The following is a 25956-nucleotide window of genomic DNA, read 5'->3' as shown; positions in this document are numbered from 1 at the left end:
GAAATTTCTCTCTGTCTGTAAACACCTGTTTCATTATATACTCAGGGGTGGAACAAGATTAATATCTGTTTCTTCTATGTAGGTGTGCACTGAATGTTTTCTTTTCTTTTTCTTCTATGTATAATTCACCAAAAGTCCATCATGCAAGCTATCACTCATTCGGCCAAAATAAGCATCTGTTTTATAAATTTAATATGTTTTTTGTAAGATTTTTTTGACATTTTCTATAAGTTCGCCAAATTTCCAAATTTTTCACAAAATAAAATTTTATTATTACTACGAAGTTAACCAATCAATCCATCAGAAGTACTAAGATGCTAGCACATGGAAGGCAAAAAGATATAAAACTCTCTACAAAACTAATATTTCCAGGGAGAATGGATCGGAAGAACTAATGTTTACGCGGCGGGGCTGAACGTGGTGGTGGTATCCGCCGTGAATGTTTGTGATACCAGATGATCGGAGTCGAGATGCGCGAAGGGGCTCACGGCCGGCGTGGCGACGTCCCCGTCCCCCTCCAGCATCCGCACCACGCCGCTCATCGCCGGCCTGTCCTGCACGTACCACAGTGCCACCGCGCACATCCGCTCCACCTTCCTCCCCTCCTTGCCAGCCTTGCCGGCCAGCGCCCGCGCCGCCAGCGCCTCTGTCTCGCCGAGCTCCAGCCGCTGCCACGCCCACCGCGGGTACCACCGCTCCGCGCTCTCGTCCTGCGTGCCGCCGTCGACGTAGTTCCTCCGCCGCCCGAGGATCTCGAAGAGCAGCATGCCGTAGCTGTACACGTCGCACTTGTGCGTCGCCGGCGCCGCCATCCACAGCTCTGGCGCGGCGTACCCCGGGGTGCCCCGCCCGCCGCCGGTCATCGTCATGTGCGTCCTCTCCCGCTCGCACAGCCTCGCCAGCCCGAAGTCGGCCACCTTGGGACGGAAGGCCTCGTCCAGGAGCACGTTGCCGGGCTTGATGTCGTAGTGGATGATCCGCCGCTCGCAGTCGTCGTGGAGGTACCGGATCGCCTTCGCCGTGCCGACGGCGACGTCGTAGAGCTTGTCGAACATGAGCTGCGGCCCACCGTCACTGTCGTCGTGGAAGAGGTGGCGGTCCAGCGAGCAGTTGGGCATGAACTCGTAGACCAGCGCCTTGAGGTCGGCGTCGAAGCAGAAGCCGTACAGCCGGACGAGGTTGACGTGCGACGTCCTGCCGATGGTGCCGATCTCCGCCATGAACTGCTCCTCGGCGCGCCGCCCCATGTTGCTGCCGAGGACCTTCACGGCCACCTGCAGTCTGCCGTGATCCGGAAGGGGGATCTGGCCTCTGAAGACCACACCGAACCCGCCGGCGCCGAGCTTCTCGGCGTAGTTGCCGGTGAATTCCTGCAGCTGCAGCGAGCTGAACCGCACGGACCGGTTCTTGACGACGTCGACGGCGCCATAGCTGCTGCTGATCGTGCCGCTAGCCATCATCGCCGAGCTGCCACCGCGGGCGACGGTTGGTGCCGCTGCTGCCGTCCTCATCTCCACCGTCGTCGGCAGCACCGCCGGCTGCGGAAGGCCACCGTACTCGCGCATCATGCGCAGCTTGTAGCACTTGTAGATGAGCACAGATACCACGATGATCACGATCCCGCCGGCGATCACGGACACTGAAGGTTACAAAAGCCATGACGCCAATCAATCAACAAAGTTACTAATTTCACTGCTTGCAAATAAAACTTTCTGACAACTGATCACGCATCAACAATCCATGGATGAACAAAATCTATCTGTTTATATTACCAATGGCTATTGCAATGTTCCCTCCTGTTGTAGCATCATTCGACGACATATCGGATTGCCGAACTAGCTTGGTCAAGACTCTCAGTCTCAGGAGTGCATATATGGTGGGAATCAATTACCTGGTCTTATATATATCAGTTTACCCTGCTGGTGATTATACACATATGAGTAAAAGATCGATCAGCTCATGACATGTAATGATGTAAACGAAAAGCTCTTGCATTTTGGTTTGACTAGGTTTGCTGGTCAAACTTTGCTGTGGAAAATTTGGGGTTGCATTGCGACTAAACGCGGCAAGTGTAGTATAAAATGTATACAATGGTTCCTCCATTCTAAATTGCGGCAGGTGCTGATTTGTTATGAGAGAACAGAACTGTTGACTGGCTGTTAGCTGGAGGTAGGTGCTGATTTAGTACGAGAGAACAGTACTACTGGCTGGTTGGCTGACAAGCCAAGCGAACACAGCGATTATTTTAACTTTATTGGAGAGTCAAAATATTTTTATGTTGACCAAGTTCATACAAAAATAAGTACTAACATTTATGATACCAAATTGGTATCATTATTTTCTTTGTTAAATATACTTTTATAGTATATCTATTTGATATTATAAATTTTTGCAATATTTTCTATAATGTTGGTAGTTTGACGACTGTCCAAGAAAGTTAGGATGTCTTACAATTTGAAACGGGGAAGTAGTAATTTCTTTGTCTGTACTTTTTGTCTTATTATCATGTATGACGATATTTGATAGTCAAAGTGGGAGAACACAGATAATGGCTGAGTTTAGTGAAATATTATTGTCTCGTTTACTAATCATAGCCTCTACCGTAAGAAACTAGGACGTGTTGCTAATTAAATGTGTTTAACGTGTGATCAACCGGTGCACTTCTTCTAACCACTACTACCCCCCAAAAAATGTGTCGTTTTAGCTTTTGTGCAAAGTTGAACTATGCAAATTAAGCTGGACCAAGTCTTTTTATATATTAATGTATAAAATCATATTTCATGTGATTAATAATCTAGTGATATTTTTTGGCATCATAAATATTGTCTACATCAAATCGCAATCGTAACACTTATCATGGTTTGTTCAAGAACAGTGAGTCTGACGACTGCATCATTGATCAAGAAAGCTAGTTAAAAAAAGGAGAAATTCAAATTCTCATTATGTTTAATTTTTTCTGTTTGTTCTGTTTGTCAAGTTGAATATAAAAGTGACTATATGTGCTGGTACCTTCCCGAACTCAATTTCTTCCAACCTTACAATTGGTGGCGAGACTGTTATACGGTGCTGGATGTTGGCTTACAAAAAGACGACATGTCTAGCAACTGAGTGTAGTAGAGATGCGGATGTCACTAAAAAAATCTAGTGATCCATGACGATTGAATTTCATCACAGATCACTGAAAAACCGTCATAAAACAGTATCTATGACGATCTCAAATAACGTCATGTATTGAGCGTCACAGATCACACCTCGTGACGTTTTTTAAATTTTCGTCATAGATTGCTTGATCCCTAACGTTTTAAAACCGTCATGGAATGCCTCCGAGCCCCTGAAGCCCAACCCAAGTCCATTTTCTATGACGAAAATTAACGTCACGAATAATATAATTTTCGTCACAGATTCTATTGTCATGTCACACAGTGATGACATGGAGGATAATGTGGCTGCTGATATGGTGATGACGTGGATGACAATGATGACGTGTAAATTGACGTGGACAATGACATGGCAGCTAACATGGAAAGTAGTGCTGATATGGCAGGTGACGTGGCGATTGACGTGCCAAGCAACGTGGCAAGTGACATGGCAAGTGACGTGGCAGGTGACATCAGCAGCACAGCCCATGAATGGATGGGCCCAATTCAGAGTGGGGCACTAAGTTGGGCATAATTTCAGCCCAAAATTACTTATTAGTTATTCAGATTTAGCTTTATACACAACCCATTCAGGCCGAAATTGACATGAATAATATTTCCATCACATACATTTCCATCTATGAAAACTAGTAGTAACATTCCAAGACCACATAGTTGACCAGAAACAACAAAAGGTGGATTTCATCAAGAATATGAACCAGCAGCAGCAAAGTTTGATTTGAAGTTCTACCAAAAGCTAACAGAACACCATTGCACCTGCACAGCAAAACTCAAAAAGATTAGAGTCACGGTACAAAGATGAGTAGATCAAAAGTGAGCTAGTTGTCAGGCAACATTAAACAAGCATCCTGGTAACATCTCAAATGCATGCCAGAGTACTAGCACAAGTGCAAAATGGAATTATTACCAGTATAGTTTTTCAATACTCGCCATAGAAAACGAGTTCTAGTAATTTATTCTAAACATGTAAATAGAAAGCACTAGAATAGCTACAACTAGAGACCCAACAATTGACACATGACCAACAGAATAGCCTGAAGAAGATAATCATTCAATTAAAAACAAGCAATTTAATGTAGACTCAAATTTGAACAGGTTACAGTAATAACTTTACATGAAGAAAGTTACTTTTACCAGATCATGTTACTTTGACAAATAAGTAAACAAGCATGATACATTGTATAAGATAACATAAGCATGGTATATTGGAAAAGGCAATGCATCACTTACGGGATGTTGCAGCCCCAGGATGTAGGATTCGGTTCCACCAGCAACAACACCTGCACACCAAAAGTAAAGAAAGATCAGAGTCAGAGATTAGTACATCAGCAATGAGTAGTCAGATGTATAACTTCCTCTTGCTAGAAGCTAGAGAATATTGAGCCATATCAGAATTACAGCATATTAGATATAAAATCTCAGGTTACAATCTTAGCACATGAAAATAGCTAGTTACATTCTTTTTTAGCTTGCATCCAATAATAACCTGCAATCAAAATAAAATTATGCATCAGCACATATAGTACTCTGGCTGCTATGAAATTTAATTCCATTCAAGTCATGCATGCATCGCATTGGACAGAAGAGTATACAGCACATACAGTAGTCATTGAAAACATGAAATGCTATCTCGAACCTTTGTATATGATGCTTCAATTATGTAGAGGTGCAAAGCACAAACAGCATATGGATCAAATCAAACCATAAATTGTTTTTCATCATAGATACTTGCAGAGTTGCAGGAACATGGAGTTCACACATGCATTCACTATACACAGGTCCCTTAAATGTATCACAAAGATATGGCATTCACTATGAGATTATTTCACCATAGATCTCACAGATGGCACATTCACTATACCTGTGCAAGCTGCTGTTACCTAGGCACCTAGCTGCTGCTAGACCAACGATTCTGAACTGCACAGAAGAATAAAACAGGCAAGCAGAGTTAGGTAGTTAGAGATAAGTAGACTAGCACATATCAGATGCTTTAGTGAAAATATCATAAGTTCAGAGCTAACTCAAATTACATAGCAGACTAGCACATATCAGAACAAACATGGACTGCAGTTCACTCTAGAAGGGAACTAGTGAATATTTAAATGCATGACACAAATGGCAGGTAAAATATTCTAAGCAGCACTAGAAACGGAGACAATTTATGTAGGCACATGTAAATAGTTGTTGAGCATTGAGGGATTAAATCAAACAGGTTATGTACATGCATGTCCTACTGAGCTTATGGGCATAGCAGATTTCAACTGAATACTTGCTTGCAAGAAAAACTAACCAGCAAGAAAAACTAACTTACGTATCAGGGAATACATAATTTGGGCGACAATAGTCAATGCAAGAATTCCACCGAGAAGCTAAGACAGCACACGCCAATGATTGCTTAATGTAGAGTGAAAGGGACACTTCTCATAACTGAAGTCCTGGTGCTAACATGCAAGAACTGAAGAAACAAGAAATAGAGCAATCTACAGCTGGAGAAGGAACCTAAAATATTCCCCTGAGGAAGTTGCCTCAAATCGTGCCACTGCAGTAATAGGCAAGTCACAGGAATGTGATGGCCTACCACTCGTGGACCTGCAACAGCGGCTTCTTCTTAGTGGTAATAACAAACTGAGAGGAAGGAGAGGGAAAGGGGAGCTTCTGGACCTGCAACAGCGCATCTCGCCTCCGGACCATCCCCATCTCGATCTGCCCCTCCTGCAGCGCCGCCCCGCGGCCCCGGCCGGTGCGGATGGGACCAGCGGCGCTCAGCCCGGCCGGCGCAAATGAAACGCAGAAAGAGCAGAAACTAGATTCAGTTTCTGTAAAGAAGTTGAAGAAAGAACTAACAGATCAGTAACGGCAATGGAAGTAGTGGTGGATTCGGACATAGAAGGTTAGACTTACTTCAGATCAGGCCGGATGTGTTGAACTTTGGAGAAGGTGCCTTGTGCGGAGCCGCGAAGGTCAACCAGCGGAGGGAGTCAAGGATGGGCAGCTCCGACCTCCGGCGTTGATGTGGTGGTGGGATGGGCGGATTCCGGCCACCGGTGGAGGTGTGGCGGTGTGATACGCGGCTCCGACCTCCGGCGTTGGTGTGGCGGCGGGATGAGTGGCGACGCTACGTTGAGGGGAGGGAGGAGGAGGCCCTGGTCTGCGGCCTGTGGGGATTTTCCCCCTTTGCCTGACTGACCAAGAGGATAAGGCAGGCAGCGCCCGCGCGCACGAGGGGAATTTCGCACCTCTTGAGCGGGAGGCGTGGTGGGTTCCATTTGTCGGTGAGAGAATCAGCGCGGGAGAGCGGGAGGTGTAGCTGCCAATTTTTGGTCTGGCGCGGTGGGTCCGCTATGTCAGTGGCAGAGCCTGCCATGGTCAATTTTGTGTCCTGGCGCCGTGGGTCCATCATGTTAGTGATAGTATTAGTAGTCTTAGGAATTCAAATAGATTTTTTAGGGTAATAAATGATTTCAAATGAAAAAGTCATGAATACCAAAGTTGTAGAACTCATCAAGATCTATAAACTTTATTTAGGTCATTAATCCATGTGACAAAGTTTGAATAATCCAAATTTTGAATTTCAAAAATTGATAGCTAAAAGCAAGATTTTGGATCACTAAATGATTTGAGCCGAAAAAGTCGTGAATACCAAAGTTTCATAACCCATCAAGATCTACAATCTTTATTTAGATCATTTTTTCATTTGAGAAAGTGGTAGTATACATTGGTCATTAATCCTAGATTCACTCACATAGTTTAAGAAACTATGTTTGAGACTTATCAAATTTGTAATACATGAGCTCCTTTAAAAAATTGAGCTCCTTTACTATTTTTAATAATTTAAATGATTTTCTGCATGTTTATAGAAAATAATTACAATTTGAAATACTTCTATTTCAAATACTATTTAGAAAATTCCTAAAAATAAATTTTAAGTATGGTTGTTCAATTATAGCTCATATCATAAAAATAGATGAAAATTTGAAATGTTTGTTAGGGATAGTTTAAATTTCTACTCAAAACCTTATTATAAAATAATGATAATAATATTTAAAACCTTTTTGAAAATTATATAAATTGGCATAGAATTAGTTTATGGGTTTATAAGCTTAACATTAACATTTCAAAAGATTTCATGAAGATTGAAGTATATATTGTTCATAGAATGGATAGACTCCTCACATTGTTTCATACAACTCAACTCAAACTTTGAGATTTATACATCCTACAGTATTTTCTTGCTCACATACACATCAACTTTGGACACAATCTTACCTTCACTCTTCTATTAGCATTTGTCGATTTACATTAGCACTTGTTGTGCAAAAAAAATGTTTACTCTATTTTCTATTTTGTGGAGAAAACAAGCCTTAGGAAAAAGATCCGATACAATATAGTAAATAACTAAAAAAATGCCACTAAATGAAATATAATAATTTTAGAAAAAAACAAAAAAAATCCTATCAAATTTGGAGTTATTCTGAGGGAGAAAAACCATCTGTAACTTTGAAATCCAAATTAAAAAGAGAAAGATGAACTATTCATGTGTTTTTCACCTCAATCCAGCAAGCATTAGAGAAAGTATAAAAATTACCCTTTACTAAACAAAACTTAACAGACGCATGGTGTAGTTGAAAGGCCCGAGCTTGGAGAACCCAGCCAGCCAGGTTCGAACCCCCAACTGCACACACTACCCGTTTTTTTCTTAGCAGATCTATTTTCTTAGTGATTAGATAAAATGGAATAATACCTCACTTGGTCACAAACAGAGGCGCAGCATACTGGTAACACTTTCCTTTTGGAACCTCAAGACGCTGGTTCGAATCCTGTCCAAAATTTTTCACCGACTGCGCCAGCCATATGTATAATTACAACACTACTCTAAAACACAAATGTAGAAGTGGTGTCGTGGTATTTGCTTTCTTCTCCAAAGCCAGAGATGCAAGGTTCGATTCCCTGTTTCCACTTTTTTTTAACACGACAATTTTTTTTCCCAATCACATATGCATACTGCGGGAAGATAGGTTTAACGCCAAATTCAAATTTTTTCCAATCACTTTTTTTATTCAATCACATATGCATGTACCACGGGAGGATAGGGAGCAGAATAGGACTTAGTAGAATGTTGAAATTTGGTTTAAGGCTTTTAGTTTCCTTTTCGTGTGTGCTGACTAGGCTGCCACATAAGCATCAAATAAGAGAAGCAAAAACTTGAATTGAAAATGAAAAATGTCAAAACATATAGTTAAAATAGCTATGACGATTTTTATGACATTAATGTTAAAACTTCATGTTTTGTGGGCTCAGTTATGACGAATTCAATAAAACGTCATATTTTGTGGGCTCAATTATGACGAATTCAATAAAACGTCATAAAGTTCTGGGCCTAGGGTCCATACCTTCAAATTCGTCATAGATTGTGTGCAATTGTGACGCTCCATTAAAATGTCATAAAATTTTCGTCATAGATCACCACATTTCTTGTAGTGTGTTACGGTGGTTTTACGGGCACACAAGGAGGGATAGAGTCCGGAACGAAACTATTCGGGAAAGGATAGGGATGGCACCAATTGAGAAAAAACTTACCCAACATCGGTGAAAGTGATCGGGTGCTCTAGCCTAAGAGGGGGAGGGGGTGAATTAGGCACTAATAAAAACTTAGACCTATGGCTCCAACTAGTTTGCACAAAACTTAAACTAAAACATGCTATCTAGATGTGCAACTAGGTTGTTGTAGAATGAAACCCCTATCCCAAAAGAGTTTAGCAGCCTATAGCCTTTCCTATCAAGAAACTATTCTATGAAAGTAAAGGCACACAAATTGCTAGTATGAAATGCGGAAGCTTAAAGAGAGGGATAGGAGATAGCAAACTCTTGACGCGGGTGTTTATCCCGTGGTTCGGTTAGCCACAAAGGCACACCTACATCCACGTTGTTGTAGCACTCACTAAGAGTATTACTACTCGGCCACCAAGTCTCTTCCGTGAACACAATCATGGTCACCTTGGCCCCGGGTTCCACTAAGGAGCTTCTCCACAAAGGATGGGGGTCTCCACGTCCCCCGCACAAAGTGTCGTCGCCGCTCCACACCAAGTCGGAGGATCGATGACGTTGCCGGCGAGCTTCACGCTCTAAGGTGCCGGCGCACCAAGCTCTTGTTTTGGTTCACTAGAGAACCACAGCACAAAGGCTCAAGGCCTTGCAATCACACTCACTAAGAGCTAATCTAGCACTCACACTTTACAAAGCTAGTGCTATAAGCTAAGGATATGATCTATGAGCTCTTGTATGGCTTGGAGATGTTCTTGGATGTGTATGAGGTGTCTTGGGACTCCAGCAGTCTTCAAATGGCCGGGGTGAGGCGTATATATAGGCCACCAAGTCTTGTAGCCGTTGCTCCAACGGTCAGCTGAAATTCTGTGTATCACCGGAAGAACCGATGCCTCTTGGCGGGGTAGCGTCGGTTCATCCGGTCACTCATAACACGAAGTAGCCGTTGGACTCCTGACGGCTGACGCAGAGACCACCGGTTGAACCGATGCTTTGCACCGATGCCTCACCGGTTCAACCGGTGCTGAAGGAATCTTCTCCTGGACGCTGACGTCATTACACCGGTGGTATGCACCGATGCCCCATCGGTTGAACCGGTGCTGAAGACACTTTTCCTGGGCACCTGACATCGTCTCTGGTACAAAGGACGGCCAATGCACCGATGCCCCTTTTTGACCCGTCGGTTCAACCGGTGCCTATAGGCTGACTTGGCTTCGACTCCCTTCTGCACCAAAGTACCATGGCGTCGGTTCTTCCGACTACCATCGGATGCTCCGATGCCCATGGCGTCGGTTCTTCCGGTGCTACTGACCGAAGAGCTTTTAGGGCGCTGCATACCACCGGTGCTACTGACCGAAGAGCTATAGCGGAACCCCCGTAGGGGCGGCCCTTTGGGCCTTGCTACGCCTACCTTCTCTTTCTCTTTGTCATCACTTGAACCTAAAAGCCTGAGAATGATCATCTTAACAATCATATTAGTCCAAGTGTTGTGTTGTCATTCGATCACCAAAATCACTCGAAATGGCATAAATGGTGTCATATTCGTTACAATCGGTTAAGATGGTTTGGACATGTCCAACGGAGGCCTCCGGAGGCGCCGGTGCGTAGTGGGGGTGCTAAAGCGTGTTGATAAGGTAAAGAGAGGTAAAGGTAGACCTAAACTGACTTGGGGCGAGTCGGTAAAGAAGAATTCAAACTGGCCAAAAACATACAGTTGCATATATATACCTTACAATTGGGAATGGACTTGCGAAAGATAAATATAATGGTTGAACAAAATGATACAATTAGCTTCTAATCCTATAACTAACAGCAGTAGTCAGATGTGGGTCCCATATTTATAATTGAATCTTTGGGCCTTTCATGGATGAGAATGACATCACACGCAAAGATGGAATTGATATCAAAGCTTTCAAACATCAGGTTATTAGCAGCACTTATCAATACACATTAGATAGAGATTAAATTTCGTCCCGGTGAGCCGGTGTGTACCGTTGCAAGAAAACAAAAACTGACATACACGGAAAAAGGGATTTCCAGTAGTGTAGATTATGGAACGCACTGAAACTACCATCCGGAGCTATATAAAGTTTCGTTTCATCTGATTTCATCCTATCCGGTGTATCACAATTATTGTCTATGGCTTGTCTATGAATATGTAACATGCACTACAGTAGTCACTACTACAAAAACGATTTGTAGCAATGCCCCGATTTTTTTAGGGGCGGACCTAAATTTGGCTCGTTGCTATAAATAGCCGTAGACACTATAGCAATTCACCCGCCCCTAGAAAACACCATTTGTAGGGGTGGCTCACCCCCCTTCGCCCCTACAAATGGCGCCAATTTTTAGGGGCAGATGGTGGGGTGAGCCGCCCCTACAAATAGTGTTTATAGGGGCGGCTCACGCCCCACCCGCCCCTAAAAAAGGAGCCATTTGTAGGGGGGCGGATGGGGGTGAGCCACCCCTACAAATAGATTTTTAGGGGCGGTGGAGCCCCAACCCACCTCTAAAAATATGTGTATAAATTTTGTTCCTTCTTCCTCCTCCCGACTCCCCATTGTTGGCTCGGGAGAGAAGCTCCCCCAACATCGATAGTGTACCATTCAAAAAACAATCCATCTTCTACAAATACTTGCCGTATTGGGCGGATCTCGAGGTTAGCCATGCAATTGATGGTATGCACCTGAAGAAGAATGTTTTTGGGAACACAATAGGGCTCCTCCTGGATACATCAGCCAAAACAAAGGATACCTTGAAGTCGCGTCAGGATTTGGTAGCCATGAAGATTAGACAAGATCTTCACCCTGTGGAGAAAGGGAATGACAGATATGAACTCCCCCAGCTAGCTACAACTTGACACGTGATGAGAAGAAGGCAATGTGCGAGAGCTTAAGAGGGATCCGAGTTCCGAGTCGTTTCACATCGAACATAAGAAACCTAGTCTCGATGAAAGATTTGTCACTATGCGGCTACAACTGTCATGATTGTCATGTGCTACTGATGGTGTTCCTCCCGATTGCAATCAGAGCGATCAAGCCAGTATATGTAAAGATGGTAATCACTCGATTGTGTTACTTCTTTTATAGGATTTCACAAAAGGTGATCGACGAAGATGAGTTGCAGGATCTTGAGGAATTCATTACGGAGACTATGGCACATCTAGAGATGTGTTTTTCTCCTGGTTATTTTTATATAACCGAATACCTAATGATTCACATTGTCAACCAAATACAAGCACTTGGTCCACTTTACCTACACGAAATGTGGACGTATGAGCGTTTCATATATATTCTCAACTGGTATGTATTGAATCGTGCTCATCCTGAGGGGTCAATGATAGAGGGATACAATACTGAGGAAGTCATCGAGTCTTGCCTAGGTTACCTAAAGGATACCGTGTCCCTTGGTTTGCTAATTCCACGTTTTTTGTGGAGGTTGGAAGGTGTGGGCACAGTCGGCAGGAAAATCTTCATCGACGAAGATTTCAAAGGTGTGTATCAAGCACATTATTGCATCATGTAGCATCTCACGGTAATGACACCTTTAGTCGAAGAACACTTGAGCATACTTCGAGCACAATGTAATGGCCACTCGGATGATTGGGTCATAAGAGAGCACTAACGTCGACTTACTATCCAATTAAAATAATAGAACTTGTTCAGCCATCTCTTTGCTAATACAACTCCTTTACAGCTGCGACGAATACTATATCCAAAGATGAGGAGACAATGGAAGTGGCAAGCACTCAAGAAAGTTGTGCCTGCTGCCACAACTACCTGCCCATCCTCTGTGAACTTTGTCGTGAACTTTGGTTGTGAATTCGCTGCGAGCAACTGCTTGTGTGTTTGTTCCCATCGACTGTATTCTATCATCATTACAATATGTGTTGGTTCAATCTACCATTGATTGTGCTTCGAATTAATGCTTCTACAATATTTTCAATCTGTTGGGAATGCAGTGTGAAAAAGTTGGGTTAAGTGCTATGTGAGTGCTAGCTCAAGATGCTTGACAAATCTTGGCTGTGCTCCAGGAAACAGCCGAAAGCAGAAATGGCCCTGCAGGGTCCTAAAGGCTAAGGTGATAGCTCCTGTAAGCACATCCTATCACCTTTGCAAAATTATAAGTAACGTGCTTTGTCCTATGTCCGTCACTTATTTTCGAAGAATAGATGTCGGGCGTTGTGCTACAACCGTCACCTGTATTTGACAAAGGTGACGGGCGGAGACTTCATATGGGGGCCCGGGTCAACAGGAAAGGTGACAGTCCTATAGTGAAGTCCATCACCTATAACGTCAGATAGGTGCCCGTCACTTGCCCGTCACCTTTATTTCTTAAACAGTGATGCCGTAGGAGTGACGGGCCCGATGCTCGTCACCTTAGGGTGATGTCGCCCGTGACTATTGGGCTTTTCTTACATAGTGTCTAATACCACAAGGAACAATTGAGGTTTTTGCATTGATAATTTACTTTTTAATATAAGAATAAAAACTAATAGAAAAGTTTACATTAGGCTGATCGGGCTAAAATATTTAACGGTTGGTGCCTGTAGAGGCTAAGAAAGACTATAGCATAGCTAACCCATTTTAAATCAATGTGTAATTTTTCATATAAACATGAAATTAAAAAAAATTATGCACTAAAGTACGTCTGGGTCTTCATTCCTAGTTATATCATTGATGAAATACTAAGTTTTGTAAATGACGAGGTTCAATACTAAATTAACAATAAATAAAAATCAACTATATGGTTAATAACCATTAATTTAGCGGCTATAGCGGAATATACCCGGATATTAGCGGATATAGCCTTTTAGAGCTAAAAGATGGATATCATAGCCTTCACCTCTCCCAAAGGCTATAGCAGGCTACAGTGGTGGCTATAGCCGGCTATTTAGAACCGAAACACCTTATTTTCTTGAGATATCGCTTATTTGAACATCACCGTGAAAACCAGCAACAAGTTTGGGTATAACTGAGAGTGGCAAGGTTGGCTGGGTGCGATGCTAAATGCAAGGCAAAATGAAGAAATGGTTTCCTAAATTTCAACAACCATCACATTTATCTTATCCTTGACAGGAACAACAGTACGAAGGATCCCATGACAGAATGAACATCCTAACAAGCAACATCCCAGTTAACCAACCATTCCGATTTTAGAACAACCAGGTTGCAGTATTAGCCAATGATAATGCTAACTAGTGCAGATTAAACCATAGAAATCCCCACCTTGAGCTTAACCATCAGTCCCTGCTTCGGCGGCTGCGGCGGCGTGTTTCCACCGGCTTCTTTTCAATGACGGTTGGATGATCCACTTCGTCCCATCGCCAGATGGTTCCATCTTCACCAGCACCAAGGATTGTGCTAGACAACCAAAATAATGTCACAATTTAACTAAGGTGAAACAAAAGAAATGGTGCAAGAACATTATGTATATTTTGAAATGGACAGTTTCTAGATCTGGCGGTACATCAAGAGAAGAATTAGATTGTAGTACCTTCCATCAAAGGACACTGCAGTCTGCCTTATCAGAGATTTGCATTGCTCATTATACAGCCTGAAAAAGATTAAGTGTTTGCATGCAGGAACAGTTCAGTTAGTAGTACACAAGTACACAACACCAGTACAAGTGGAGGACAAGAATAACTGAGTCTTTGCGGCAAAAATTACCGAGCAGTTAGGACTGGAGGGCTGGACTGTACTTCCCACAAATAGATTGCACCTTCACAGTTGCCTGTTTGAAGCCGTGGTTATTATATGATTATTAAGAACTTTTACGCTTTTAACAAAAAAGAATCTGATAACAAACATATTTGCATCTCTAAATCACATGAAATTTAACCTACATAATCTTATCTTTCACAAAATAAGTATTAGTCCACAACAATTTTTTTATATGTCACTCTCAGTGATTGTCGGGGGACCCATGTGTCATAGACACAATGATGGCATATGTGGGATTATGAGTTTTCTCGTTCACATGAAAACATCTTCCCATTCAAAAACATCTGCAACAACTTGTGGACTATGGAATTTAGAAAGATTTTATGTCAGAATACAGTCCCATATATAATAGATGTTATTACCTATTGCCAGCTGATTGATGTGAAAATCACATGAAAATTTGATAAACCAGTTGTCACACTTTGGCACAGGGTACTTCTGAAGAATATCGATGCTCCACTGTATGATGAAAGAGAAAAATATATTGCTTCAGAGGAATAAATGTTGGCGATTGTGCTAACAAATTTGAAACATCACTGGAACTAATTTAGAACTGTACATATTACTATGATACAATGAAAGGTACACGATTATATAGAAAGGTTGAAGTTTATTACCTCCCCTGGACTCTTCTCTTTTATTTTTGGTTCCCAAAGCACAATTACATGCTCAACACTCTGAGAATCAAAGTTAGCACAGATCAGATCCCGTCCCTCACTATATAGCAGTTGCAAACAGAATTGAACAAATGGACAATACATACAGCCAGGATCTCAATACAGTGTTGAACCCATAAATGAATGTGGACTGTACTATTGCAATTTATATCTATTTCACGAATGAGAAATTTCACCTTTGACAGGATGAAGTCACCAAGCCATCTAATACAATCAACAAAGTCAGAGTGTACAACAGCATTCAAGACCTGAAAGGAAAGAAACAAGTCAGTTAATATGACATGTGGACTAAACACCAACATCTTTTTGAAATTGAATGGATCCAAGATGATTATTACAGATGTTTAGCATACCGGAAGTTGGACATATTTTGTTGGAAACTTTGATGGAAGGTTAGTCCATGAATATGATTTCTTGACATATTCCCAAAATTCTATATGACAGCATTGGCAAAATATCAGTTATATGCAGGGTGTAAATATAAACAAGAATACATTTTGAAGTAGTTTTCTTACCTTTCATTGACCAGATTTTTACGGTATTATCCATGCCACAGCTTGCAAAGCATGTGATATCACTAGGGTGGAAATCCTTCAGCGAAATAATATATTTGATCAGTACCTTTAATGTCTAATGCGATGAACTAAAATTTGAACAGTTCAATAACATATGTTAGAACGATAAGCTCATATAGTGACATGCATCTTCAGGTCGTTTTATGTGAGTAAATGCTCTAAAACCATGTCATAGGAGGTGGGCACCACTTACAACACTCAACACGTCATGGCGATGGCCTCCTGCTCCTCCGAAGACCAAGATGCATATACCAGTTTGGACATTCCAGAGCCTAACAGATTCATCCTATACACAAAATCATTGAAACAGTCTAAAAACAAAAAATAGAGCATGTCCGTACAGCCTAAAATCATTGAAACAGTATGGATATTTTCTTACCTTGCTGGCAGAGATGATGAGCGAAGGCTTTAATGCTTGAGTTCTTATCTCGTTTATTGAACCACCATGGCCAACTAAGCTCTGGAGGATATTGTAGATGGAAATAATTATACACACAATCAATAAAGTCACGATCCATAGTTTAGTATTATAATTTACTGGCGTGCCTTGTATCAATCCTAGCCAAATGTATAAATCAATATAGATTGTGTATGTTTTCAGTATAATAGAAAATTAGAAATACTAGAGAATCTTCCAGACTTCTGCATTGAAAAGGTACAATTTGCCATTTGTACTAGTAATAGCAACAGACCATTCCTTAATCAAACCAAATTCAAATGACTTTAGCAACAGATCGTTCCTTAATCAATTTAAATTCAAATCGCCTTCTAGAATGGATAACACAGATGAACTTGTATGTATCAGGTAAGTAACTGAAGTATTGTTTTGGGCAAACCAAGCTTCATTCAATTTAGCAATTGAAATATAGACAAGTCGGACCTTAGCGATCTTCTCGGTAGCACAATTAATGACCCGAATGATCCCACTGCATCCTCCTACCACCAGCAGTGGTGCTGCGCTATCGACATGGTCGCAAGCCCAGCTTAGAGTGTAGAATGACTCACCCTTCTGAGAAGATAGGCACAAGCATTAGAGAAAGCACATCCTCAACTGACATACATTAGCATCAACTGGCACTGGCATTTTCTTTCTTACATCCTCATCATCATATGCTTGTAGAAGAGCAAAACTACCATTCTCGAGGCAGCGGTAAGTTGTCACCTGCAAAGATAATAAGCGACTTCTGAACACAAAGAGGTGAAAGTTTCATTGACTCATCAGAGGGGGGCATAAAAATATCATTTGCGTTTTAATATGGTATTTCTCGTATCTTGTTCTGTCAAAAGTTGCAGCTTCTCATCAAATGAAAGCAGAATTCACCATAGTTCCACAAAACATACAACTATTGTGGGCAGAGTTTACAGACCTCAAATTCCTAAAATTCAATCAAAGGTCCCAGATTTTGATTGAATCTTAAAACAAACAAGCTCTATTTCCAAAAACAATATAGCAACAAGCAGCCTAACTTTTCCTTTCCATTCATCATCCAAAACTCCCACAAAATTCAAGAAACACAGCAAACAAGCAGGAAGTTGGGGCATGTGCAAGGGGACAAGAAAAGAGGCAGTCAGCTGCTTACACGATTGCCGCCGACAGTGGCAAAGGTGTCGTAGTAACGCGCATCCATGAAGTTGAACCCGATGCCATAGAGTGGGCACTTCCCCTCCGTGAGCTTGCTACAAGGCTTATACAGCCGCTTCAAGCTAGGACAATTGACTGACCCGACCGGCCAGCACCTCACAGCCCAGCCCCTCCACCGGGCTAACCTCCGCCACAATAGGTGGCCGTGATGGGATGGCTGGTGCTTTCCGGCACTTCATCAGCTCTACCACTGCTTCCTGTTCTTCCTGTTGCTCCTTCATTTTCACTGACGAAGGCTTGGGCTTTGGGTTAGTGGCTTGAGCACTAGTAGTCGTAACAGGGGCGCTGAGCACACGCTGCGACCTCTTCTGGCGTGTCTTGCATGGCGCCGCACTGCAATATTTAGGGATTTAAGGCAGCACATGATAGCACAGTTAAATATAATATAAGCAAAAAGGATAGAAATTGGATGGGGGCATTCGACACTTGGATAAAAGTAGGCATCATTTTGTGACGTAGTTCGTTACTAATGTCAACGTGGTAGAGAGTGGGCTTGACACAAGAATAGAAAAGTGTTTTGGGGAAAAGAATGTATAGTATTTTTTTTCCAAAAAGGATGGTTTTAATTTTCAGATTTCTCCTCTCTCTACTCGACAAATAAACAAAGTTTATAGTATAAATTAAAATTGGATGGGGATCTATGGTTGGGGCTTACTTTTGGCGGCGTGAAGACTCAGCTACCGATGGTTGTGGTGGATGGCGAGGCGGTGCCCATCGCAATGGTGGGAGCTCACCGATGGGCGGCGGAGGCATTGTGAATGGTGATGGTGCCGCCGTCCCCATGCAAGAAACGATGGCAACCGTTGAGCCTGGGTCTGTGACGGGTACCATGGAGGACGAAGAATGATCTGGTAGTGGAGGGAGTGGAGATGGAGGAGACATACCGACGGCGAGGTTACCGGTGGGTGAGGGTGGGGGCAGTGCAGTGCGGATCTGGGGCAAGCCGCGGCGGCTTGAGGGGAAGTGGCGGCGGCGTGAGGAGTTGGGAAAGTAAGAGTAGAAGGGTATATATATGGTAGAGCGTATTAGGTTAAAGGAGGGTGCATGATCTGAACCGTTCGATCTAGATCGAATGGGATGGATAATCAAAAGGTATGAAAAAAGGATGGCTCTCTTGATTGATTTCTTTATGTAGCACCAAAATGTGTACAGTGGGCCAAGCCAACCTAATTTTGGCCGAATAGGCCCAACCCACCAAACCACTGGTACACTGTTCATGTGCTGCCCTCCGTATGATGTGAAAGTTTAAGGATATGGATGAAGGAAAAAGGAGAAGAGAAAGGAATTCATGCACTTTCTTATTCCTTGTTGTCGCCGCCCTCTCCAGAAAAATCTAAGCATCCTTCCCTCATTCTTTTTTTCTCAATGAGTAAAATGTAAAATACATACTATCCCTAAACTTATCACCAGATGTCAATCAGGTCCATATACTCTCAAACTGCAGACCGACCATCCACAAACTTGCTAAACATTTAACATGACGTCCAAATCACCGTTACTTCAGTTAAACTATGTGCATGCCTGCTAACAATGCCTTGACATGAACCTGAGATGTGGGGCCCACATGTCATCTTCGTCGCTCCTCTTCTGTATGTTCTTTCTTTCTTCCCCACCTCTCTCCACTCTATATCACTCTCCACCTCTATATCACCACGCTGCCACTGGCACCATGGCTGCAGAGCTCCCTCCACTCCTCGCTTCTGTTAAAACTGTGGGCCTCCTTGAGCCTCTCCATGCGCTTACGGGAAATCTATTCCTCGCATATGCGAGTAGATGTGATTCGATTGCAGAACGCCGATGGCCCCCTGTTCATCTTCTTCCCCTGAGCCAGGGGAGGGGGCGCGGTCGCCGGCGAGCTAAAGGAGAGGGAGGGTTAGAGCAGTCGCTGGCGAGGTCGCCAGCAGTCGGGGTGGTAGTGGAGGTGGTGGTGATGGACGGGTGACACGGCGGCCAGATTGGTTATCGGCGACAGTGGTGGAGGGTGACGGCAGAGGCGTAGAGGCGGCAATGGAGGGTGGCGGCGGAGGCGCTGGAGACGAGGGAAGGTGGAGGCGCTTCTTTGCGATAGCTCCGTGTGAAGTCGCGCGAGCTAAGAATAGAGGCCCCCTCACCACGGCCGTGTTATATATGTGTGTCCTAGCACGGCTGGGCTCGCGGACCTACTCCACTACCTGCATGCGCGCAATGCGCTCCAGCGTCAGTCCTTGGTGGGGCACCTCCTCGATGACCTTCTCGTCCTCACCAACCTCCGTGGGTGCCTCCGCTCGTTGCGCAAGCAGCTCCCGTGGCACCTCCTGCATGACGGGACACGGGATCGGAGCCACCTCCCGTGGCACGGAGTGGATGGGTGGCCCAGCTGATCAATATGTACGAGGGCGAAGCGCAGCACAACCAGGGCCGAGACGGCTGAGTACAGCGGCTCCTGGATTTGCAATTGTTCAAGGCAGCCTTAATCTCAAATTCGCGCATGGAGAATCGGAGGAGCTCATGTCTGCCACTGGATATGGAGCACAGCGCAACTCCTATTGGAGTTAACCATGATATTAGTGTGTCATGTGCGTGTGTATCCATAGGTCCATGTGTGTGCGTTAGTTTGATCAGAGAAGACCATGCTGCGTGCTAGTGACACTACCGGAAATCGTGGTATGCCTGTGATGTATATATAATATTGCTTGTGGTATATATATTGTGCTACGTTTGATGTTTGAACGAGTGAGGCTCATATATATACACGAGAAAACAAACAAAAAAAAACTAGTAACTTTGCCGAGTGCATTTACCTTGGCACTCAGCAAAGTGACCATTCCCAGATTCCTACGAAAGGACTTTGCCGAGTGCCAAGGCAACAACACTTGGCAAAGATAAAGGCTTTGACAAGTGCAAAAGCATAGGCATTCGGCAAAGTAATGGACTTTGCCATGTGCCAGAAAGCAGGCACATGGCAAAGTCCCCATCTTTGTCGTGTGTGCCAGCTGAACGGCACACCACAAAGTACAGAACTTAGCCGAGTGTCTTCTGTCTGGCACTGAGCAAAGTCCTCATTACCGACAGTTTGGCCGGCTCTCTTACTTTATTTTGCTAAGAGCTTTTACGGACATGGCAAAGGTTTTACCGAGTGCTCGAGAAAAGGCACTCGGCAAAGCCTTCTTCGACGTCACAGCTATCACCATGTAGAGTTTGCCGAGCTCGGCAAAGTCTTTGCCGAGTGCAATATGGATTTTGTTGAGTGTTTCGGACACTTAGTAAAGAGGATGAGTCCGGTAGTGTGATTGCATGCAGGAAATCTGCAGTGCAGGTTTGCTAGTCACTACCGGAAATCTCATAATTGCCGAGTGTTTTATTTCGAGCACTCGACAAAAAGCTCTTTGCCGAGTGCAATTAATAAAACATTCGGCAAAATAAATACACTCGGCAAAGATGAGTGTTTGCCAAATATTATTTTAGGCACTCAGCAAAGAGCTCTTTGCCGAGTGTATTATTTTTGGCACTCGGCAAAGATGAGAGTTTGCCGAGTGTTTTTTTTGCTCGGCAAAGAATTAAGATTTTTTTTTCCTCTAACACCCTCTAAACTTTTCCTACACTCCACATATAACATCCGCTACTCCATGTTAAAATTTGGTATATTTTTGTATTTGTTTGCTATATTTAATTAATTAATTACATTTCAAGCAATTTTTTGAATCAAGTCAAATTTAAATGGCAACTTATTCAAATAATAGAATACAATGAGTAGGAAAATTATATTTATGTTATTTAGCCCAGTTTAAAGTCTTACTCGTGAAATGAAAAGAAATTTCGAACATCTTGTTCAAGAAATATTACCACTAATGTGTGTCCCAATAATTTTTAAATTCTAAAAAAAGCAAATGAAATCTGAAAATTATAAGTTTTGTCATGATGTGATGGTCTCACACATTAAGGCTGTGATAAAAAGTTGAGAAGAGTTTGCACATTTTGTCATAACAATGTTTACAAAATCGAAACATCTCACAAGAAATATATGTGTGATTGTATGTGAGAGAGTTAGTGGATGTATTTATTGAATACAAACTTTTTTATATAATCCCATATAAAAAAACTTTATACCAAAAGCCGTACACCTTGACAAAATATAAATCTTTGTTGTTGACAACTTATGTATTTGATATTGTTTAATATTTCAAAATATCATTATCAGTTATCTAATTTGAAATCATAAATTTTAAAACTTTCAAATGGCCTTTTTTGTAAATAAGTTATATACCAAAGTTGTAGAGCTCGACCAGAATTAAGACTTTGTAGTTGTACACTTTTTTATTTGACATTGTTTTATACTTCAAAATATAATTATAAGTTATTTGATTTCAAATTTTTATATTTTAAAATTTTCAAATGACCTCGGATGTAAATAAGTTCTATATTAAATTTGTAGGGCTCGACGATATCTAAAACTTTGTGGTTTACAACTTTTACATTTGACCTCATTTACCTTTATTAAAATGCATTGGAAGATAGTTAAAAAACACACTTGCCACATCATCAATCCAAAGTTTTAAAATGGAGCTCTCCCATTGGTCCAAACATCCTCAGCCGGATCACCCCTCTCTCTCTCCCAAGTAAAACCGCCAGCCCTCCTCTCTCTCTCATTCTCTCTTCTCTCTCTCTTCCTTCCCGGCAATGTGGGCGGCCACGGCTGGGTCGGGCCCTAGGCCAGCGAGAGCTCCTCCCCGGCCCTCTCCCTCCACCTCCCTCTCGCGGCTCCTCTCCTCCCCCTCCGCTCACCCCTCACCAGAATAGATCGACCGGTGAGGAGGGGCGGCGGGGCGAGGAGCGGCGGCCGGGGCCAGCTAGCGGCTCCCATCTCGTGGCGGCGGCCAAATCCGGCATGGCGGCTGTGGTGCGGGGTAGCGGCGGTGGCGGCCGGATCCGGCACGATAAGCGGCTGCCTCTGACCATGGCGGGGCGGCGGCTGTGGCTGCGGGTGGCTCGGCACGTTCGGCCGCGTCGTGGAGGCGCGGCACCCGGCGGCCGGCGAGGCCACCTGTGGCGCGACCTTGGGCTGTGGCCGACGAGGCCACCTGCGGCGGCGGCGCAGCCTTGGGCAGTGCGCCCTCGGGCTGCAGTCGGGGAGGGAGGGCTACCTGCGGTGGCGGCCATTTAGTACCGGTCAATAACACCGACCAGTACTAAAGGATGACATTTAGTACAGGTCGGCATCTTAGCTCAGTACAAAATAGGCCTCCACGGCTACTTTAAAAGGAAAGCATCTCGCATCAAGTCACATGAAATGCATAGGTGGGTTGTTAAGGAAGCTACACGCGAGTCTAGAGGTTGTGGGTTCCAATCCTCACAGCTGCGTTCATTTTTTATTTTCTAGGTGGTGTGAGTGGTATTTAGTACCGGTCCTAGAAACCGGTACTAAATGGAGCTCCAGTTAGTACGGGCCAGCCGGTACCGGTACTAAAGGCTCCTACGGCGCGGTACTAATGGCACTTTTTCTTGCAGTGGCAGGATATCAAAAATGGTCCAATCTTGCACCTGGAGTGCTTGTAGCAGGGGATACAAGCAAGGCGAGAGAGGGAGGGAAGCCCCCAAGTCTCTGCTAGAAGTGGAGTCGGCTCAGATGAGTGCTCAGTAGTCCCTGAACGTCCTCTTGGAAAAGAGAAGCCAGAGAGAGAGACTAACCAGCCAGCAGCCTCGGCTAAAGGAAGCCCGCCCCCTCCTTTTATAGTCACAAGGAGGGGCGGGGTACATGAGTTGGGGCATAGAAGTCGTCGTTTTCCCCTGAATAGCGGGGTACAGTGGTTGGATACTGTAGGAAGTACACTGTGGGAAGGCGGCGCGTGTCGCTGTCGTCCTGGATTTCGTCCTTGGTTCTGTGAGGATCGCGCCGGTCGTCCTACAGTGTCCCTGTAGGCGGCGTGGTCGTCGCTGATGTATGGTCTCCTATATATGGCACGGTGGCATTCAGTGGGCCCTACGGATTAGGGTCCTGCACGCACCAGCGGCAGTGGTAGCGGGGCGCGCGGCGGCCCTGGACCCCCTGGTCGGAGTGCGGGCGTGCACACTAGGAGGTCCGGGGGACACGCGGAGGTCCTGGACTCCACAAGGGGGGAGGTTCGGGGCCCCGCCCGTGCGTGCTGAGTGCCCCTCTTGGAAGGACACGTGACATCGCCGGACCCCCTTCCCCAGCAGGGATGTGAGTCCGGATGGTCGGTGTCGGCAGAATGGTACGGGAGCAGTGCCGAGCCTGTCTTGTCCCGTATCATTGGTCCCACAGTGTTGCTATAGCAACTGGGGCGGCGGAGCGGTGACCGAAGTCAGCGGATGGGACCCTGGTCACATCCACTGTGGGAGTGACAGTCTGACACCGCCCGTCCTTTGAGCCGTGGCGGAGTGGCTGGCCTTTAATGCCTTCGTACGGCGGTCGGTTGGGCGGCGGGGCCGTTTGTCCCTTGTGCCGAGAGATGGCCTCGAGCGAGGCGGAGATGAGTCACCCACTCGAGGGTAGATCCGCTACCCTCGAGCAAGGCAGAGGTGTGTTGCGCGGTCGAGGGTCCCAAGGGAGCCCTCGAGCGAGGCGGAAAATGAGTCACCCGCTCAAGGGTAGGTCCGCTACCCTCGAGCGAGGCGGAGATCGTTTTCGCGGGTTCGAGGGGGATGCGAATGGGCCGCATGCTGGGCTTCTTTGAGTCCTTTCCTTTCTTCCGGATGGGAAGCAGGCCGTGGGCCTTCGTGGGCCTAGTTGCCTTAACAGGTGTTTGTGTTTTTAAAGCGATCTTAGTACCCCGATTAGGGTGCCCCTAATCGTGGTACCTGACAGTAGCCTCCGAGGCTTTGGCCGAGTCAATGGATTCGACCAAAGGGTGATTCGGCGATTTCCCCTTTGACGTGATCAGTCAATGCTGCGCACCCGCCAGACGCGCCTGAGCGCCAGCCCGGCGGATGTGACAACATGCCGGTCGGGGTAGTACGCCTGCGGGGGGAATACTTCGAGGCGCGCGTCTCTTTATTTGTTTGAAGGACAAGACGTGTCCGCGCGCTGAGGGGGGCCAGGGTGACGGTGGCACCCGATGCTCGGCAGCTGGTGCGCCCATCGCGCTGTCACGCAGATCTGGCCTTGGCCCAGGCGTTCCTGTTTGCCTTGTGGCACGCCATTCGAGGGCAGCCGGACAGAGCCGACACTGCCCCGCTTAGCGTCCAGGGGCTCAGCTCCGCTTTATTTCATTCGGTCGTGTCTCGGCGCGGGGACCGAGGACATCCTTTGCTTGTGGAGCGCCGCTTCGTCATGGGCGAAACAAGCCTCCGCCATTTGATAAGCTTGAAGCTTTGTGTCCGGCGTAGGTATAAATAAGGGTCATGGGGTTCCCTTTCTTCTGCAACCTCTCAGCTCTTTCTTCCAGTATTGCCCTAATTTTGTAATGTTTACTCTGCCCTTTTGTGACCAGCCCCCGGATGGGGCGGCCTGGCTTTTTTAGGCTTTTGGCGCTAGAAGAAAGCTTGCGAGCGGTGGGGGAAGACCGGAGTGGGCGTGCGCACCATCCCTCAGCTTCAGTGGGATCAGCAGAAGAGCATTGGGCCCATGGGGTCCTGCTCCTGCGATGTCCCCTAGCCTGAAGGGGGATGGAGACGCCTGACCGTGGCGCTGGCGCCAGGTCTGGCGGCTGTTTTTCGCATCGTCCCCCCCGGCGACAAGGTTGCTCTCGGGGAGATGGTGTGGAGGGCGCTGTCTGCCAGCTCGACCCCCCGCGTGGTCTTCGATGGAGGAGACGCTAGAAGCAGGCTTGCAAGGAGAGCGTCCCGCAGGACCCGTGAGGTCTGGGGGCTACTTCTCGCATCCCTAGTAGCCTCGCTGTTGCGTCAGCCAGGGGCCTGGTGCCTTTGTTCGTTGCTCGCTCCTCCCCAAGACAGGGAAAATTGCCACGTAGGTGGCAACGTGTTTGTATCTTTCGACGGCTTCGCGCCGGTAACCCTTTGTAATCTTTTATTTGCATTTGAGCAATAAGGTCCCCTTTCCCCTCTACGGGGAGGATTATCGAGGGTATAGAGGTGTATAAAGAGTTACGACCCTCGAATATGTGTGAAGTCTCCTCCGCGGGGCCTTGGAGGAGCGTTCGCGCTCGTCCAAGGGCTACAAACGTTGTCCCACTGGGTAGCTTTACTGGGATGACCGTCCAGCGTCTTTTTCAGCCGGCATCGACACTTTTTCAGTCGGCCTCAGCACTCTCAGTGCTGGTACAGTGACCCGGCGTTCAGCTTAGCCGTTAGGGGAACGTACGCTAATAGCCGGGGGGGTTCGGTTATACACGTGGAGCTTCATATTCGACGGTTGTCGATTTATTCGAGGGTGCGGTTTTGAACCGTGGCGTGCGAGGAGCCCCCGAGCCCAGGCCCATATGAAGGCGTTCAGGGGAACCCTCGACTTTGATTACGACCCTCATCGCCCTTCCGCAGGGAGGAGGGGTGAAGCGCACCATGCTACCCATGCCCGGGCCGCGAGCTATGGCTGCTTCAGTGAGCTATTAGCGGGTTGTTCAAGCGGACGTCCGTGCCCCGTTCGATAAGGGTCGGCTCGTGGTCCATAGACACGTCACATAGAGCACTTGCGAAGGTTCGCTAGGCGGGGCTCGGACCCATTCGATAGGGTCCGAGGGCTCGATG

At 45.4% G+C, this 25956-nt stretch overlaps 1 protein-coding gene, 1 long non-coding RNA gene and 1 pseudogene across 2 annotated transcripts; all 3 read right to left on the bottom strand.

Moving 5' to 3' along the window:
* Positions 1 to 259: 259 nt before the first annotated feature.
* LOC120679560 (rust resistance kinase Lr10-like) lies at positions 260 to 1891 on the bottom strand. Its single transcript, XM_039961169.1, has one exon. The coding sequence runs from the start codon at positions 1566 to 1568 to the stop codon at positions 399 to 401; it is 1170 nt and encodes a 389-aa protein (XP_039817103.1). The 5' UTR covers positions 1569 to 1891; the 3' UTR covers positions 260 to 398.
* Positions 1892 to 3689: 1798 nt separating this feature from the next.
* Positions 3690 to 5679, bottom strand: LOC120679713. The gene is made up of 2 exons (XR_005677291.1): positions 4389 to 5679; positions 3690 to 3914 (listed from the first exon to the last, which is right to left on the bottom strand). It is a non-coding gene; the product is annotated as an uncharacterized LOC120679713 (long non-coding RNA).
* Positions 5680 to 13941: 8262 nt separating this feature from the next.
* The window catches only part of LOC120677951, a 37985-nt pseudogene continuing 25970 nt past the window's right edge, over positions 13942 to 25956 (bottom strand).

This window comes from Panicum virgatum, chromosome 6N (assembly GCF_016808335.1).
Source record: "Panicum virgatum strain AP13 chromosome 6N, P.virgatum_v5, whole genome shotgun sequence".
Classification (NCBI taxonomy): Eukaryota; Viridiplantae; Streptophyta; class Magnoliopsida; order Poales; family Poaceae; genus Panicum; species Panicum virgatum.
This window is presented reverse-complemented; position numbering and strand designations above follow the sequence as displayed.